The sequence below is a fragment of the Aulostomus chinensis genome, chromosome 22 (assembly GCF_037954235.1).
Source record: "Aulostomus chinensis isolate RoL2024-O1b breed Wild chromosome 22, RoL_Achi_v1.0, whole genome shotgun sequence".
Taxonomy (NCBI): Eukaryota; Metazoa; Chordata; class Actinopteri; order Syngnathiformes; family Aulostomidae; genus Aulostomus; species Aulostomus chinensis.
In genome coordinates, this window is record NC_141341.1 from 2,337,415 (window position 1) to 2,349,787 (window position 12,373).

The 12,373-nt window shown below is 46.8% G+C and overlaps 1 protein-coding gene across 3 annotated transcripts; it reads right to left on the reverse strand.

The window, feature by feature from the left end:
• Positions 1-769: 769 nt before the first annotated feature.
• LOC147240303 (uncharacterized) lies at positions 770-12,082 on the reverse strand. 3 transcript variants are annotated; one of them, XM_086193565.1, is made up of 5 exons: positions 11,858-12,082; positions 11,411-11,544; positions 2,847-2,915; positions 2,527-2,698; positions 770-2,435 (listed from the first exon to the last, which is right to left on the reverse strand). In XM_086193565.1, exons 2-5 carry the CDS (start codon positions 11,447-11,449, stop codon positions 2,287-2,289), a joined length of 429 nt encoding a protein of 142 aa, XP_086049691.1. In that variant the 5' UTR covers positions 11,450-11,544; positions 11,858-12,082; the 3' UTR covers positions 770-2,286. The 3 variants fall into 3 exon arrangements, 2 of the variants coding, with proteins under 2 accessions (XP_086049691.1, XP_086049692.1); XM_086193566.1 differs by lacking the exons at positions 11,411-11,544; positions 11,858-12,082 and adding an exon at positions 5,667-5,786; XR_015111235.1 differs by lacking the exons at positions 11,411-11,544; positions 11,858-12,082 and adding an exon at positions 5,667-5,790 and having other exon boundaries at positions 770-2,698; positions 2,847-2,943.
• Between the last annotated feature and the right edge of the window lie 291 nt (positions 12,083-12,373).

Consider the following 12,373-nt stretch of genomic DNA (forward strand, 5'->3'; position numbering starts at 1 on the left):
AACAGCCCCACCTCTGCAAATCATTCAGAGGTTTGCTCAGCTCACTCTCTTACAGTGCTTAAATATTAGAGGAGCTGTAATTGATTTTAGGAGAAACCAAAATGTTAATTTTCCAGCATTAGCATTTCTTGCTGCCATTGAGCTACTGATGTTTTTGTTTTTTTTCTGAGTTTGCTGTGAATCATTTCTATTTTAATAAAAACTGCTGTTCTAAAGTGGAGCGTTGTGACCAGACAACAGTGCTTTTGTTTGTATTTCACATTTTTCTTCAGAGAGATAGAACTGTTTTGTTTTGTTTTTTGGTGGGGGTATTTTAAACTTTTCCGAAATCCCCTTGAAGATAACATGTTGTTGTGTTTTTAGAGCAGTCCCTCCTGGGAACTCTCTCGGCCTGAGTTTACTGTGTCGTCACATTCAAGGATGCTAACTGGCTAACTGGAGTTCCACCCAAGGCAAACGCTTTGAAAAGTCACTCCAGACCCTGAATCGCTATTCAGAAAATATGCAAGGCTCAGATTCAGCAGCTACAGCCCAGCTAACGGTATGGAGTTAAATTCATGCTAGACTACTGCAGCGCTAAACCCAAAGTGTTCTTGTTTGTTTTCAGCTCAAGTCTGATTGTTTGTGGATTCCCGAGCGTACAGCTGGATGAAGAAGATGTGGATTATACCGAATGATACACTCAACAGTTGTTAATGAATGTTTTTGGACAGTTTTACTGTTGACAGTTGGTCTTTGTTAGCTTCTAGCTAAATATGCATGGCCGGTTCTTTCTGCAGTCTGGAGTCACAAAGAAGTAATTTAGGAGGGAGAAAACTTATTTGTGAGCTGAGGGCACATATTTGTGACTACTTGAAAAGCAAATTACACTTTTTATGCAGAGCATCTTCCACAACAAGCTTTTCTGACTGAAATAAGCCACTGTTTTACTGAATCTTTGCATCTACTTTCCCCTCTGAATGATGTGTGCCAGGACATACAAATGACACGAAAGGCTTGTGTATCCGAAAAGTGAAGTAATTAGATTTCGGATTAGTTCATTAATGAATTTTAATCAGAGGAAATGAATTAGCAATTGAACTGTTTGTGACTACCTAAGTGTGCACCTGCATGTAACTCTGTGTGTGTGTGTGTGAGAGAGATGGGGGGGGTAGCTGCTTTGTATTTACTCCACCAATGTCTCCACTTTATTTGTACTCTGGCAGGCAGGCTTTTTAAAGCTCAGAAGTCGATTTCCAGCATCCAATTTACTACAGCAGCACCACAGTGTAAACAAGAAGCAAGATGGCCGCCTGTCCATCCTTCGTATGATAATTAAGGCCTATTTTTAAATGTCTCTGAGCCGACGGACTGTCAGAGCGACCGGCCGCTGCTCATCTTTTCTATATTTATGCTAAGAAGACAACGTGTGCCATGGCAGCGGAGGAAAGAGCGAGTGTTTTTGAGTGGAAGAAAGGGAACACTTGTCAGCTCTCTTTTTCAGTCCTTCTGGCTTTCTCTCTATCACACACATGTCCATTAACAGCGATGGACTGGTGGAAGATAAAAGACTCAATTTTTTATCCATCATCTTGTTTAAGAATTCAGTGAAAAACAAAATCTTGAGAAAATCCAATTTTTCACCTCTTCTGTCGTCTCTCCTGCTCAGTTTGCTGATTCTCAGCAAAGCCGTGAAACCGCCACCAGCCCTGTTTGTGACTGTCGGGGACTCAGGATCGAATCATTGCTTCCATCAGTCTGGGTGGTCCTGTTGGCATCATGGGTCTGGAACCTGCAGCCCTCCCTGGATGAGGATCAGCGCCTCCTCCTCCTGCTGAGAACCGGCGCCTCAGATTCAAACGACGGACAGTCCACTTCAAGTCGGAATGGGTCCTTTAGCCCAGGTGAAGGAGTTGATGGAGCTCGTTTCCTGACGGTAAGCAGGAAGAGGTCCCGTCTACTTGGTTGGATATGACACCGACCCGGGAGGAGGTGGGGCAGCAGCATCAGACGCCGTTCTCTCCTATTCATCCACGGCCAGGATTCAAACTCCCTTACCTTGACAGTGAGGTCGGTAAATGTGTCCCCGTGTTTGAGTCCTTATAAGACACCTGTCTCTCTGAAAATGTGATTTACTGGATGCAGTTACCACCTTTTCAGAGATTTCTCCTTTTTGAGTCTGGCTGCTGAGTTGAAGGTCATCGAGCGGGGAGAGGACACGCCGCAGATGGCTTCACTATTTACAGAAGTGACTTTGGTGCCATAAATGCTTCGTTTGACAAGTGTATCAGAGGCGTCTCTTGGCAGTCAAAGGCTGTGCATGGTGTACAAATACAGCACGATGACACATGCAGTACCTCTGCGAGATGACGTGACTGATTCATGTCCGACACCTCCGCCGTTGAACAGAAGTGCTTCAGTAAAAGCCCTCGATGCAGGTGGAATATAAAACTCCTCTGAGCGGCAGAGAAGAGGAAGGCAGAAGAGGTCGTAACGATCAGAGGATAATTGGAGAATTGAAAAGTAATCAGAGGTACAAAAACCCACTCGTGTCTTCAGCTGAGGTCACGTGAAGCCAGTTCTTCACATAACGACGTATAAGGTCCACGAATAGCCGTGGATTTGCGTCCGTTCCCATCAGGCAGAACGAGTCGTGCCGCAGGAACACGCGTCTTCTCTGTGGCAAATGACGTGTTTTGACTCCATTGGGCGATCGAGTCTGGGAGAGACAAAGGATAAAATGACGTACCCACATTCACGTTAGCAGAAGGGCTAACTGGAGGCCGCCGGCATCATGCTGGGGTCCATTTATATGAAAGAATCAAAGTTGACCAAGTAACGTAATCCCTTTGATGACAGCTCCTCACCTTGACAGTGAGGTCAAAGAGTTGTGGGCCACCAGCAGAGGGCAGTAGCACACGTCGGTTATGTAGAGTCTGCAGAGGACCAAAGATGAACGCGCACCTCAGTGACCGAGGAAGAGGAGCAAAGCTGTTACTTATTGTGTATAGTATACTGAGTATGCAGTACACACACACACACACACACACACACACACGGATATGAAATAAAAAATACATTTTTGGCTCATCATTCACCGATGAAATATTAAAGTAGTTTCTACCTCTAACGTTGATTTATTCATACGTTTCCCTGAATCCATCCAAACCAAAACATTTCGAATGCTTGTCACGGTTAAAATTAGTATACGCGATTAATGAGGGTTAATTAATTACAAAACATTCATTGGATTTTTCCCCTCTTCTTTTTTTGGTCCCGGGTTCTTCTTCTCAGGAGCCCATTTTAGGAGCCTGCAGCAGGAAAGTAGTCGAGAAAAAGCAGCAGGGTGAGAGATTGATGAGCGTGTAGGTGATACTGAGCGCAACAACCGCTCCTGAGCTTCGCCGCGGTCAGCCAGTGGTTTGGTCCTGTTGACGTTAAGAAACAGACCCGCCTGGTCTGCAGCTACACGCTCACTGTAACGTGAGGCCCGCCAGGTCCCGGGAATCGAACGCGTGTGCTGCAGACACAAATACAAGCTCGATCAACCCTTCGCATAACAAAGGATTAAAAAAAATCCATCAGCAGTCCGAACATAAGGAGCCTGCGTATCAATACAGTCCAGTCCAAGAGGGCAACAGGAACTCAGCCGACTTTGATCTTGGACCCGTGACCAGGGCGCCAAATGAGATTCCCTCCAGCAAAGAGGGAGAATTTTTTTGACTCATAAATCCTCAAACAGGGTTGGGGGGGGGGGGGGGGGGGGGTTGCTCCGCTACCATTGGTCAGCACAGATGAATCCACATCCCTGCTGCATGGCAGAGAGGAAACAAACACCCAAAGTAGAGGAGTTCTCCTGCTGTCACCTGTGGGGTTTTTTCTGAAGTTTCAGCGATCAGAAAAGGTCTTGCCGGACGTGTTCCTGCCAAAGGCGGCGCCGGGTGCTGCCTACACCGTCACCGCAGAGAACGATGCGTGCGCGCAGCCAAGACGTTTCTAATGAGGCAGATGGCCTCAGCAACTCTCCATCTTGACTGTGATTCCGCCATGTGGAGGGGGCTCAGAAGCTTCTTTAATCACACAACGTGACACGGTCCCGGAGCAGGACTGTCGCGTGTGCGCGGCTGACAGATTTGCATATTTCAGCTGAACGTCAGTTTGTTTACAGTTTCTGTCCTCCTGCATTTCCTCCTCTTATTGCTCCTGAAATCGTTCTCTTTGTGGAATTTTTCCATACTGCAGCAAAGCGTGTTTCGGGGGTGCAGATCTCTCTGCTCCTGCCGCTGCTCCTGACTTCTGCCCAATCTGAAAGTGCTGACTTACAGGTGTCATGAACTCAAACAGGTTTCTCCTCCGGCATTCGAGGCAGAAAGAGCCAGACACGTACATCTAGCTTGAAGCTAACGGAGACTGACAGCTGACAGCAGCAAATCGTTAAAAAAAAATGTTCATTCACAAACGATGGAAGGCATCTTTCCGTGTAATCCACACCTTCTTTTTCTGGATTAAAGAGGATGTAGATTATCCCGGATCGATCACTTGACAGTTTGTAAACAGAAACGTCCTGTTGTTCGTGTTCAAACGCCATTCGCCTTCAGCTAAATATACAGTACATGGCGTCCTTGTGGGCTCACAACGCCTACCTCCAGGTACTTGAAAGGAAAATTGCACTTGAAGTATTTCTATAAGGGTTCAATGCATGGGCTACTTCATACATACAGCACAGACGCTTTGTCCCTCAGATGGACGGTGAGTCAGGTTCACACCAAGGTTGGACTTGATAATTCTCATTACCTTCAGAGGGTCCATTACACAAGCGTCCTCACGCCAGCACAATTATTAGTATTAGTATTAGTCTGTGTAACTGAGATGCAACAAAAATAAATAGCAGTATGAGGACGGTGCTGCCAGGGAGCTCCATCAATGTCTGTCAATTAACCAATAGCACGGCCTCTTCTTTAATGAAACTCTCTATTTCCCCTCCAGCCGGCGTCAAGAATGATGGATTTGATTTCCAATGAAGTGCTCGAGTCCCCGGCCGATTGGCTGCAACACTTTTATAAGACTGAACCGAGATCTGTGGCCACATCTCGGTTCAGTCTCCAGCAAAAATGTAGTGACATACATTGTGAATAAAACATGAGGCACGCTTGATTTGTCTTATCTTGTAAGCGGACTCGTGCACTTTTGGAGGCTGCTTCAGAGTCAGGCAGAGTGGAAAAACGATATTAGAGACGCTTCGCTCCTATTGATTTGTGCTACTTCTGCATAATTAAAGCCTCACCTGTTTTTTAAGGCTTACCATCCGTACTTTAACTGATTTTCAACTGATTTTCTCTGCTTCAGCTGCATCAGTGAGGATTACAGCCTCTCCCTGGATGCAGCTGCTGGGTTTATGCAGTCGTCACGTTACAGGAGAGAGGGCCTAGCTGCCCCAAAAAAAAGGAATCTGAGTTCCCCTATAGGTAACACCCCCCCACACAAACACCCCCCCCCCCCCCCCACCACCACCGATCGTCTTCTTTCTGGGGAGGTGGCTTCTTTTGTAGCTCACGTCCAAACTTGAGGGATGATGTGTTTCCAGCCTGGAAGGTGGCTTAAAGAAAGCAAGGGTCCCTCCACCAGAAGCAGCTGGAAGCAACCCTTAAGGTCAGGGTCACCTCTGCCACGGAGGTCATGTGACTTACTGCCATCTTGTCTGCAGCTTTTGTCCTCCTCTCTCTCTTAGTGGTGTTTCTTGTGTTCGTGGTGTGTTTATCCTGGTGCTGCAGATCCCTTGTCAGCTCCTGTTTTATTTCACTCCCCTTCCCGTGTCCTCGTTTGCTAAACACGTCTCGTCTTTGTTTCCCGCCTTTTCTTGAAGCGAAACACCTGCGTTTCCTGAGCCGTCCTCATAAGTCACACCTGTTTCTTATTGTGTCTCTTGCTGAGTTGGCACACTAGTTTGGTCGTTCTGGCCCTCGTGGGACCCTCCTGTTTTGGTTCTCTTAAAAAAACACTCTCTGCACTATCGTTCAAATTGAGGTGAGCCGCTCGAGCTGATTGACGAGTTTGTCCGAGTACCTCCACTACTGCCGAGTGCCTGACCGCTTAAAACCTTCCATGATAAACTTGAGAATGTTGCCTCTCTGTTGCAGCTTCATGAGGACGAACTGAGCAACAAAAAAAGAACAAAGTAACTCCTCAAGAATGTGTGACTGCATTACCCTCAAGAAACATGTATCTCTGCCCCCCCCCCCCCCCCCCATCAAAAAAGGAACACCAGGCAGCCGTCCTCGGTCCCCTGGCGCTGCTGCTCACCAAGAGTATAGATCTGAGGCAACCTGAGGTGGCCGTGTGTATGTGGCAGCCACGAGGGGATGCAGGCGACTGAAACTTAGAAGTCTCGACTGGAGCGACGGCTATAATGGAATCCCATGCTGTCTCGGCGGAATAATGATCGCAATTAGTGGTGAATAAAGGGGAGATTACTGAAGGAGCTGCTGCTCCAAAGAGAACGTGTCACTTTCAGCCGGGCTTTGTGACTTCAGCTCCCAAACATCACGTACAATCTTCAGGGAAAAGTTGTGGTCATGATTCTGCCTCTGAAACACGAGCATTATCTTTCCACGAAGCAAAACCCTGCAGAACTGGGTCAACCCAACCCCCAGAGGTACGCCACAAAAACCCAGTGTCCTCTTAAAATCCTCAAAAATACACCAGTTTTCTCCCCCTACCCACATTCTGCAAAGACCTGATCCTACATGCTGCTGATTGGATCTCACCTCGCATGAATACCTTTGCACCATCACAGGCAGACCGGGTCCTTCTGGGTCAGAGGAAATAAGACCCTTCAGCACCAACGTTAGGTTTCCTGGCTTGCTCAGGTACAGGTGAATGTTGAGACGACTTCCACTTCCACGGGAGCAGCAGAAACCGTGCTTCCGCTGTCTGTGAGTGACAGAGCTAGCAGTTATGTGAGTGGAGCTAGCTTGACACTAAAGTTCCTGAACCGTACAAGCTTGTTTTACCAGAGAACCTGAACATTTTCATTTGAAAACCACCCTTTTTTAAACAAAAAGCTGATGAAAATGCATTTTGGTAAAAGAAGTGATTCCTTATCCATCCTCCTCCCCCTGTGCCTGCCTAGAGTGCTCCTAAGTTGCCTTGGTACAGTTCCACGGGTGCCTTGAAGAACCACAACATGGATCTGTATTATTTTCTGGTTCTTCTTCACTTGATTTTTGACCTGGAAGAGCAGTATTCTTCCACAAGGTGAACAATAGCGGCCTCTACCGCATGATGGTGCAACCAGAGAGCCGTAACGCCCTCAACACTGTCCTGTCTCCATTAACTAGACCTGCTTCATGTTCCATTCACTTCCTCTTGGTCACAGGCTTGCAAACGCAGGAAAATGTCACATCCTGCTGAGGCCGTCGGTGGTGGTAGAGACGGTCCGCAGCAGAGGTTTGAGGTTTATGGAGCCCAGGACTTTTGGGAATCACTCCTGTGGATGAACTGTTCTATTTCAAGTCCAGCGATGGCCCGTCCCCCTTCTCATGCTGTGTCACCAATGAGTCCAAACAGCCAGGGACCCGTCCACCACCATCAGATCTTTCCCCTCTCCAGTGCTTTCAGTTTCCTTTTGATACGAAGCTTCAAAAGCTCATCATGTCTCATTTCTGGCTACTGAAGTGAAACTTTCAAAACCCGGATTTCTAACACCCACCTGGCGCTGAAAGGGTGTGAAGTTGCTGTGTAGTTTGTCCTCAATCCATTCCAGCCGCGGTTGCTGCATTATTCTAAACTCTCAATATCAGCACGACACTCAGGACATCTGATGCAGCCTTTAAACAACGTGACGTCTAGAAAATGAATGTTAATCAGAACATCTGCCGACCGGGATGTGCTTTAATTTAATCTAAGATTCTTTAGGAACATGCAGCACCTCGTCACAGGGGCCCTTACAGTATTCTAGGTCCTGTTCTACGTTCCAAGAGAAGTTGAGTTTCTTTTCTCATGTTGTATGTTACAAAGATTGTGTCTTTTGGTATTTTTAAGTGTCTTTTGGTATTTTTAAAAGCCAGTGTGTGTCTCTGCTGGGTCCCAGGGCCATCATCTGACACCTTTATCTGAGCTGGAGCACTGAGCACCCTCTCGGATTTCTTTGCCTTCGGGCACTCGTGGACCTTCAGTCTCATTACAATCCACCTGCTACTTGCTGTTTTCATCTGCAACTTTGTAGCGCCTCAAACGCATAAGGGGTCCTCTGAAGGAGACGTGAGGCCTCATCCCTTCCACAGTATTTGCAAACTCAAGGCCACAAAGGACTGAGTTGAAGTCAAAGACACTGCCATCACATTCATTAACTGGAATGTGGTGTGGGCTATAATTTTCTGGCATCCAGAAACACAAATCACTTTTGTACATAACCACGACACTACTTTTAAGAGACAGTTGAAGACTCAGTTGTTCAGAGAGCACCGAGGCACTGAACCTGACTCTGCTCCTCTTTGGGGTAGAATCAGTCAGAGGGTCCAAGACCCAGCACTTAGTGACTATGTAGCACTAACTGGGTTGGGTGATGTTGTATGTCTGTTATATAAAAAAAAAAAAAAGGGGGGAGGGGGGCAACACTTCTTCTGCCACTAGATGGCAGTACCTGTGACCAAATCACAACTGAAGCACTTTTGCGCTTCCTATGGACTTTTCCTTAATTAGGTCTAAATTCTTGCTTGTGTTGTACGTCGCTTTGGACAAAAGCGTCTGCTAAATGAAATTGTAGAGTGTATAGCGGACAGACTTACATTCCCTCAGATCCCGACACCTTTAGCCATGTGGTCAGGGAACACTCAGAACAGTTGCTAGGAGAATGTCAGCAGTGTTGGGGGGGGGGTGTAATTCCTTGAACTTGAGGTGACCTCAGTTTTTGGGTTGACTGGGGCTTGACCCCAGGTCTTGGCTTGATATAAAAATTGACTTAGCTCGCTGTCAAGGTCCCGCATGGATAGGGTTGCCAGCCGTCCTGTATTAGCCGGACGCCCCATATTTGCGCTACAGGAGGTGCATGCGCGTCTGCGTATGCACCTCCTCGAGTTTGACCTGTGAACATCGGGTTTGGACTCTTACACTGCATTCCATTTGTGCGGAGCTCTCTCTTTTTGTTGTTTCATGTACATGAAGTTGTATTAGTTCAGTTTCTCATGTCACTTATTGCCAGACTCTGCAGTTCCCTGGCCCGATATCTTTATGCACAGTGAGTCCATTTGCATCTCCCATGCTTTCCTGCGACTGCTGTGTTTTGCATTTGGGTCCATGACCACCCCAACAAACTTGACACTTGACCCAGAAGGCTTCATTAGGAACTGGAGGGGTCACCCGCTGACCATCTGTCAAACCCAGAATTTTTAGAGAGCTTAAAGAAAAAGTTTTGGTGTCCCTCAGCACAGCAGCGTTATGAGACAAAGAATTGTTAATTTGGGGCCTGAACTCGCCCAACAGATGGAGGCCGTACCTCGAAAAAAACAACCGCATATCTGAACAGCCACGTTCTCGCCTACAAGGTGCTTCAAATGCATGAATACTAAAGTAACAGACTTGTCTTTCTCCAGGAGAGAACGCCAGCGGATCTCTGTTCTTAAGGGGCAAATAAACACAACAAATGAATGTGCGAAAACTCAAGTAGGTGGAATAACATGAAGACTCGCTTCACGTTTGGCGTGAACACAACTGGAGCACTCCCGGCCAAGATCAGCCTTTCCCAGGGCCCAGGTTTTCTTTGTTTACTTTTATTGACGTGTAGCATGAAAGGATTTACAGGCTGTGTTTGCTAGCCCCAAACCCAACCTTCCACCATATCTGATTTCTCCTTTTTTGCAGTTATTTGCTCCGTCTAATCGACCTGTTGTCAGGTAATGGATTACATTCTCTGGGACCAGACAGATTTAGGATGGTGTTCAAGCCCAGCCGACTGCTGCTAGTCTGTGTTAGAATTGCAGACAATTTATACCAGCAGCATGACACAGTCTACTGCCTGCGAGTGGACAAAAGATACAGTTGATGCAGGTTGAAGAACCAGCTGTGTTGTCACTGAAGAGTGTTCTCTTTAAATGGAACTGATCAGCAGTCAGAGCAGCAGACTGCTGATATCTGAATTCACCAGACAGTGCTGAACAGAGCGAAGGCCTGACAGCGCATCTCAACACAGTAAATAAATATATAAGAGGAACACAGGTCCACACACACAAGCAATCCAGTGGAAAACTTCCAATTTCCTCCCACTTCTAGCGTCAGAGCGGATCAGTTAGATGAGTCGATGCAGTCATCAGACCGTCTGATATGTGATCTGTAGCCACAAAGCTATCATCTTGTCGTCAGGTGGAGCTCTGGCATCGACTGCCAGCAGGCCCGAGGCACCGCCATGTGTCGATGTATTGATCACTTTCGCTGTCGTGACACAGGTGCCTCCCTCATAGTTTATTCATATACCGTAAATATAGATTACATATCAGAGCAAATGCCAAGGCAATCGCACAACAGTGTGACATTTAGGGTCATTTATTTTATGGTTCTTTATTGACCTGACATAAAACCGTTAAATCAATGTGGTAAAAAGCCACATTGGGGTGTCAATGACCCATTATAGGACCGTCAGCAGGACGTTTACGCATCGGCGCAGTTTTACAAGGCATTTTCATATCATTCACGATTGCAAATAAGGAAGTGAGGAACTGGAAAGCATTCACAACTGCCTGGTTGGGCCCTTCCAAGTGTTCTACTCCGCCTCGATGCCACCACGACAGACAGCACCATAAATCCTCATCCTGTCTTGGCTGAACCGAGGTGACCAATCATCGTAAGCTGTTCTCATGACATCATTGTCGTGACGCAGCACCCAAACGCATCAGCTGTTAGTTTTTAATGGGGGGGGGGGGCAGAACAGACAGACCTCATAAATGCAGGTTTCTGGAGTGCAAGAGGCAGGAGACTACTTGACGATCGCGCGGAGAACAAGAGCAGCGGGATCTGCTGCAGGTGTGCTCATTGGGGGGAAAAGGAAGAAGGTGGAGGAGGGCGTGGCTGTGACATCAAGCTATGAATGCGATAGCACATCTGGATTAACTCAACAAGCCTCGTTAAATAATGTTCTGTTGTCACGTATGTAAGCTACGGTAGTTTTGCTGTGTATGAACAGGTCATCTAAAGGGCAGAAAAAGATTTGGGGTTTTGGAAAGTGAGCCGTGTCACACCGGTAAACGAAGATTCAAAGACATGTTAGAACATCAGGTGGTTTTCACAATCCACATACACGCCAGTCGGCGTCCAGATACACGTCACTGACGTGGGTCATTTAACAAAAGATCAATCACAACTACTTTATTCACCAAAAGTACTGTAGTAGACACAGGGTTCGATATATTCAGCGTGACGTGAAACACTTAAAAACACTTACCAGAGACTCGCACAGGCGGTGCAACTTTGTAGAGCGCATGCCACAACCGCAGCTGACCCCCGCTCGAAATCCCGGCCGCAGTTCCTTTGCTGTATGTCACACCCCCCCTCTCTCCCTTGTGGACTGTTAGGTGTCTATGCCGGAGGAAAAACAACAAAAAAACACACTTACAAAAACCAGGACAGGAAATAAACAAGAAATGACTCTGCCACAGAATAACAGATGCACAAAAGACACGAGCAACAGCAGCAGAAAGGCCAAGTGGCGTAAATACAGCCGACCAAAACAAGTTCATTTAATCCACCGGCTTCACCTAACCGCTCCCGTAGTTGTGCATAATCCTGCTGCCAGGCCAGCTGACCCTGGTGGGAGCGATACACCACCACCAGCACAAACATTTCCCTCTCCCAAGATGGTCACTGCTGGATGAGGAGGTGGTTAACTCACGCCGCGGCTCTGCTGACACACAGGGAGGAGCTTGCATGATGCAACCAGGAAGGTTTGGGACTTCAGGAGAGAACCAACAAGCGGATGATTCCTGTTAGCTAGCTTCAACTTGAGTGACACCTCCATCATCACTTGGAGGTGAAAGTGAGACGAGAGAGACAGCAGGTGCGTGAGCTGTGACATCACACCCACAGGTGTGAGCGTTTGGTGTAACACTCCCCATCAAAGAGTGGCATCTCTACTTCTCTACCTGTGAGAGATGGAAAAAAAACGAGCTAATCGTGCTAACATGAGATTACTTCATTATGTAATAAATACGAATAATGAAAAATTGTATTTTTTATTTAGTTTATTGAATTTAGGACAGTGCACATAAATCAACATGGTAACATAATTAAAAAAAAACAAAAAACGCTGGAATTAGCATCTTTGCTTAATTACCTCTATAGTCCTGAGGCTGGTACCTTAAAAAACAGTTCTAGAGGACATCCCATGGGACAGTCCAGGACAAAACAC

What these genes read in the sequence shown, in the direction of transcription:
- LOC147240303 (XM_086193565.1), bottom strand. Translation starts at nt 11,449, where the DNA reads ATGCGCTCTACAAAGTTGCACCGCCTGTGCGAGTCTCTG. An exon ending in TCTTTGACCTCACTGTCAAG is followed by an intron (nt 2,699 to 2,846) that starts GTGAGGAGCTGT and finishes TGTCTCTCCCAG; the next exon opens with ACTCGATCGCCCAATGGAGT. An exon ending in GACCTCAGCTGAAGACACGA is followed by an intron (nt 2,436 to 2,526) that starts GTGGGTTTTTGT and finishes TCTGCCGCTCAG; the next exon opens with AGGAGTTTTATATTCCACCT.